The sequence below is a fragment of the Apteryx mantelli genome, unplaced genomic scaffold (assembly GCF_036417845.1).
Source record: "Apteryx mantelli isolate bAptMan1 unplaced genomic scaffold, bAptMan1.hap1 HAP1_SCAFFOLD_135, whole genome shotgun sequence".
NCBI lineage: Eukaryota > Metazoa > Chordata > Aves > Apterygiformes > Apterygidae > Apteryx > Apteryx mantelli.
The window spans coordinates 51,554-57,497 of record NW_027118490.1 but is presented as its reverse complement, the minus strand read 5'-3'; the positions used below and the strand labels follow the sequence as shown (position 1 = coordinate 57,497).

Below are 5,944 nucleotides of genomic sequence, written 5' to 3'. Positions count from 1 at the left end.
CTCCACCAACCTGTGGTTGAAAATGCCAGGTACTGCACAGTATTTGTAATTTTTTTTCTTTTTCTTTTCTTTCCTTTTTTTTTTTTTTTTTTAAAGAAAAAAGGAAAGCCCCCATCTATAAACATGGGGGATCCAATAGGCAACAACCCTCCGAACGGACGGCTAACATGCTAATTATAGAAGCGCCCTCACGGCCTTGCAAGACACGTGTCCAGTCAGCAACACAGAAGCGCATTTTACAAAACTGTGTGCGCTACTCCATCCGAGACCTCCACTGAAGTCAGTGGTGAACACGGTAAGCTTCAACAACACAAGCCACCAAAAGAAAAGGCCGTAGGGATTTTCCTCATCAGCTCCTCCACGGTTAAGGATCCTACCTCCGCTGGCCAGAGCGCAGGCACCCAATGCAAAGCCAGCAGCTCCTGCTCCGGGAGGCGTGCTAAGCGCTGGCACGCCCTTTGCGCCGCCTGCAGAAGCTTCTCCCGCCTTTTCCCCGACTGCAGAGTCTACCAGGTGTTGACTAACACTGTATACAGAAAGAAAGGAAACACACTGATTTTCAGACTTTGCATTGCGAGCAATTTGATGTGAGCTCAGCATCACAAACGTGAAACCTAACAGAGCATTTGGGTGGAAGTCAAGGACAATTTCCCAATTCGCACTTGACACGGGAACAATACGTACCAGAAGAGTCCTTTTCGCCCAGCTGCAACAAAGGTCTCCACACACCATTAAACCTTGCTGCTGTTACCAAGCATGCCCATAAACCAACACGGACGTTTGGACAACTTAGCAACTCTAACGGTGACCCAAAGCACCTACCGAGCACGTCCAGAAGTTCTAGCGCAATCCTCCGCTGTCCATCCAAGAACGTCTTCCTGGGAAAGATCAGCACCATAGCGAAGAAGAACTTCTATCATGCTCATGTCCCCAGCAGAAGCAGCAAGCATAAGAGGGGTCCTAGAGCATCCAAAAGACGACAGGAAATCTATCGGCCGATACAGACATCTCACTGGCATTATTTGCAGCCCTATTTGCTCCCAAAACAATTACTTCCCCCTTTCCCACAGGCAGAAGGAAAGCAGAGCCAACTACACGGAAGCACAGGAGAACTCAGGTCGGAAGGGGCCTCAGGAGGTCTCTCCACCTAACACCTCCCCAAAGCACGCTCAGCTACGAGGCCAGACCGGGTTGCTCACGGCTTTACTCGGTCGGTTCTTCAAAGCTGCCAAGGAGGGAGGCTGCACAACCTCCTCGGGCAACCCGTTCCGACGCGTCACTGTCCTCGCAGCCAGCAAGGTTCTCCTCACATCCAGCTGGAACCTCTCTCGTTTCAACGTGTGCCCGTTGTCAAAGCAAGTGTCAGGACAGAGAGACAACGCTGCCCGCGAGACAACACTTACCTACCAACCATGCCTGGGTTCTAAAAACCCGCTCCTGCCCAGCAGCAATGCTGGAGAACTAGCGGCAACTCCCCTGCCTTGCGGCGACCAGACACAATGCTTTCTGGCAGTCCTGAAGGCAGAAGCCAGCCAGTGAGGCGCAACAGCAGCCAAGCGCAGATCACTTTTCCAAAGTCACGCAGAAGCAATTGCTTCCGTGTGGCTACTTACTTAGGCCTTTTAGAGGCTCACGCCCACGCCTCTCATCAGTCAAGCTTTAAGAATACTCAGGAGACCCACGCCCTGTTTGGACAAGCCCTTCACCTTTCAGACTGATCTCGAGCGTGCACGTCAGCTCCCTTTTTAAGCAGGAACTCCACCATCTCTTCGTGATGTTTGGACACAGCAAGAGCAAGGGGAGTGTATCCCATCTGAAAGCATAAATCCCCTCAGTTAGAAAAACACAGAGAAGTGAAGCAACCTTTTCTTTCCAAGAGCGGCCTTACCCAAACTCTGCGCTTACCTCATTCTGTGCATCAATACGGGCATTGTGCTCCAGTAACTGCCCTGCTAGAGAGGTGTTAGGAGCAACGGCAGCGAGGTGAAGGGCAGTGCTGCCGTTAACATCGGCCAGATTAGGGTCGGCACCGTGTGCTAGCAGAATAGCAACGCATTCTTCTTGCTGGCACTGTACTGCCTGGAAACAACACAGGAAAAAAGGAAACCTTTCCAGCAACTACGTTTCCCTCTGCCACAACTCCCACAGCTTGCCAACCTCGGAAAACAATAACGCGTTCAAAGATTAGGTAACGTTAGGCGCCTATTCGGCACCAAGCATGACACAATCGCCACCCACACCTAGGTCAAGAATCACCCAAGGGAGGGATCGCTCAGTGCATAACTTATAAGCCCTACCTACAGCAGCATCACATACTCCACGTACCTTCATCAGCGGCGATCTCTTGAAATTGTCACGAGGATCCAGCTTGCACTTGTTTCCTACTAAATAGGAAACAACCTCCGAATGCCCGTTAGCGCAAGCAAGATGCAGAGGGGTCCTAAAATTTAAATATACGACGTTAACACCGACAGACACGCACACAGCTGAAGACACCGCTCCTGCCTATGGCACGTGGGTAGGGCCACCCGTTTCCGGTTCCAAAAAACAAACTTAGAAAAAGTTTCTCATTCCTTCAGCCATGACAGCAGTTGCACACCCAAAGCCTGGGGCGGGCTAGGAAAAATGCCCCCCACCCCACCCCAGCACCCATTTATGAAGACGACGGTCACTCAGCTCCCCGCCTCGTTCCCTGCAAATGGATTCCTGCGCCCAGCCACAGGACTCTTCCCGCACAGCCTCAGGCTTCCGGTGGGAAACTGCTGCCCTCCACGCCTCTGCCCAGGCAACTGGCCACTGCCTCCAACAGCACGACACACACAGCCCAGCAAGGACGACCAAGCCTTGGGCACCTTAAGCCTACGGCAAGGGACCCTCTAGCTTTCGCCAGCATCGCTCACGTGACAACAGCGTGCCAGAGGCTAAGGAGGTGGCTTTTAGAACACCATCGCATCAGCTTTGTGCTGTGCTTTTCGGGAATTCGTGCCTTCTGTCCTTTCCCCGAGCTCACTACTGCAGCAAACGCGAGGACACGCTTCCTCCAAAGCGCCCTCGGTAACACCTAGCAAACCAGCCAGCAGAAACCTTCCCCCACAACACTTCCATGCCCACAGCAACAAAGCAGCACTCTGTCTTGCCGGCAGTTGTAGCTACCCTTCTCCTACAAGCTCAACCACGGAGGAAGCCCTCTCCAAGGCAGCAGAGCTGCCTTTCCAACAGCCCTCGCCAGCTGAAGAAAACGGCACTCCCTCCCTTCCTTCCGCCCTCCCTTCCAGGAAGGGCCCTGCCCTGCCCTGCCCTGCCGCGCCGCGCTGCGCCTGGAAGAAAGGCGGCCCTTCAAACTGCCCAGCATCTCCAATCAAACCACTGCAGCCGATGCGGCTACGAAGGAACACGCGACCACCTCCGAAGGGCTGCTGCCACGCACGCAGTACAGGTGACGCTGCGGGAGAAGCCGCTCACAAAACCTGCCCCTCGTTTCGCCCTCCTCAGCCGAGCCGAGCCGAGCCGAGCCGAGCCGAGCCTCGCGGGCTGCCACCAGGCAAGGAGACCTCTCTGCTCACAGCAAGGGCCCACAGGAGCCTCCCAGCTGCGCCACCGCCGCCCCCTCCGCCCGCTGCTGCGGGGCCGCGCCGCAGCCACAGACGCAGCCGCCGCCACCGCCGCCGCAGCCCGGCCCTTGCAGCTGCCCCTTGCGCTTCCCCCCACGCTCGCGGTGTGGCCCAGAGCCCGGCCGGGCGGGCGCAGGCGCGCGCGGCGCCGCCCCCCTCACCGCTTCGCCTTGTCCCGCCTGTTGATGCCGAGTCTCGGCAGCCACCACGGCCGCCGCACCCGCGCCAGGTCGCCACTGGCGGCCGCGCGGTGCAGCTTGCCCAGCTCCTTCTCGCAGAGCTCGGAGGCGGCGCCGACGCAGGGCAGGGAAGCGCCGCCGGACAGCGACGGCGGCGGCCCCTGCCCCTTGCTGAAGAGCCCGAAGAGCCTCTTCATGCTGCGGTGGGGACGGGACGTGGCCCGGCACGGGCACGGCCCCGCGGACACGGCCCCGCCTCGCGCAGGGGCAGAGGAGCCGAGCGCCGGCCAGTGGCCGCGGCCCGGGACAGCTGCTGCGGGGCTGCGCCCCGGGCGGGCTGCGGGGCCGCGGGCTCGGAGCCCCCGGGCCGGGGGCAGAGGCGCGGGCCGAGAGCAGGGACGCAGCAAGGCTCCCAGCGAGGCACGCGCCCTCGCTCCGGCAGCGGTGGCCACAGCACTGAGAGCAACTGCCTCCAGAGGCCGCGCGGAGCGGGGGGGCCACTGCGCGCCTGCGCAGTACTGCCGGGGCCGGGGCCGGGGTTTCCCTCCCCAAAGGCAGCGCCTTTGCTTGCATCCAGGCGACTCGCCAGGAGGAGAGGAGATGCAGCCTCCTTTCAGGGAGGTGGAAGTTCACCAGTGAAAACGCCCTCCCTCATGAGACTCCGCAGCCTCCCAAGCCCCCGCGCACTCGCGGCTCCCTCGAATATCAGCTCGGCCTCTCAGCCTGCCCGCCGTCCGTGCCCAGGCGCCTGCTACGCGCTGGCTAGCCCAGCTTGCCGTTCGCTAGCGAACTGTGCGCACCCCCGCGGGCACCCAGCAGCTCAGGGGAAACAGAAAGGCGCTGGTGCCCGCACCACAGACACGGGGGCCGCTATGGCCCGAGGGCTGCCTCCGGAGGCTGCCACCTAAGTCACTCGCTCCCGTCCGCCCCGTTGTCACCGAAATGGGGAGAAAAACTCCTTAGCACCAGTGTAGCACTGAGAAGCAGGCATTCTCTTTATTACGGTGCCGGGTGCACGGGGGATCGCTCCGCCCAACGTGCATGCCGCGTGTTGCATTAGCCAAAGCTTCTATTGCTTTGGTACATACCCATGCATTAAATTTCCCGGAATGATTGTACATATTCATTCTATTTCCTGGAACTAATTATCATATTTACAGAGTCATTGTGCATGCAGTCTGAGTCTGAGTCTCCGGGGGGCTTCTATGGGGGTCCCTGGCAGTCGCTGAAGAGCCCATTCACAGCTCTTAAATCCTGAACCAACCTATATTCTTTGCCATTTTGTTTCTTTACTGATAATCCTGGGGTGTTATATTCTGCTTCACACTCTATCAATAACCCACAATTCAAAAATGTAGTTGTTAATTCTTCCAACCCTTTTCTAGCCTCCCACTTAACAGGATACTGCTTTTGCCTTACCGGTTTAGTCCCAGATTTTAGAACAACCTTCACTGGTTTCGCCAATTTAGACCAACCTGGAATTCTGCTAGCCCATACTGTGATAGGTGCTAGTTTGTTACATCAAATCGGGAAGTGATTTTACGATGAAACTAGGCGCTAATTACGGGCTAAAACCACAACATCCTGTAATGAGGGCATGTACCCCGCCTGAGATAATTGAGTGGAGCCAGCGAGGCGGCGATGTTAGTTTAGATAGCCTAATATGGCAATGGCGAGGTCACACAGTTGTAAAATATATGCATGACCTGAGGGTCACCACACACAACGCAGAGGAAGACTCCAGCCTTCATCCCCACGACCACCAGAAGGCTGAAGAAGACCCCCTAGCAACAGCCGGCGCAATCACAGAAGTTACAGGAAGTGCCATGTATACCCGGAACTGGAATCGCATATAAGGAGACTGTGAGGGGGGGATCGCGCGCGCCGTTGGTGGAGCAGGAGACTCCCCGGCCGCCCAGCGCTGTTTTGCTTACTTGTGACTTGCTCAATTATTTTATTAAATTGGAATTTATGCAACCCGGCCCGAGTGGTTGTCAATTTGTCGCGTTTACCTATAACACATACCAAGGCTATTACTGCATCGTCTACTTCCGCAGGAATCTCTTCCTCCGGTTTTTGCGCGCTCTGTAACATAAACATTCTCGCTTCCGCAGCTTTTGATTCAGGTAGTAGTAGCTGCACCTCTCCATTCTT

At 56.7% G+C, this 5,944-nt stretch overlaps 1 protein-coding gene across 1 annotated transcript; it reads right to left on the bottom strand.

The window, feature by feature from the left end:
* Positions 1 to 492: 492 nt before the first annotated feature.
* Positions 493 to 3,987, bottom strand: LOC136995607 (ankyrin repeat domain-containing protein 7-like; the record flags this gene model as incomplete). Its single annotated transcript, XM_067316825.1, has 6 exons — positions 3,773 to 3,987; positions 2,326 to 2,440; positions 1,906 to 2,079; positions 1,707 to 1,813; positions 823 to 960; positions 493 to 526 (listed from the first exon to the last, which is right to left on the bottom strand). Coding segments are annotated over exons 1-6 (783 nt in total), but the record flags the coding sequence as incomplete, so codon positions are not given.
* Positions 3,988 to 5,944: the final 1,957 nt, after the last annotated feature.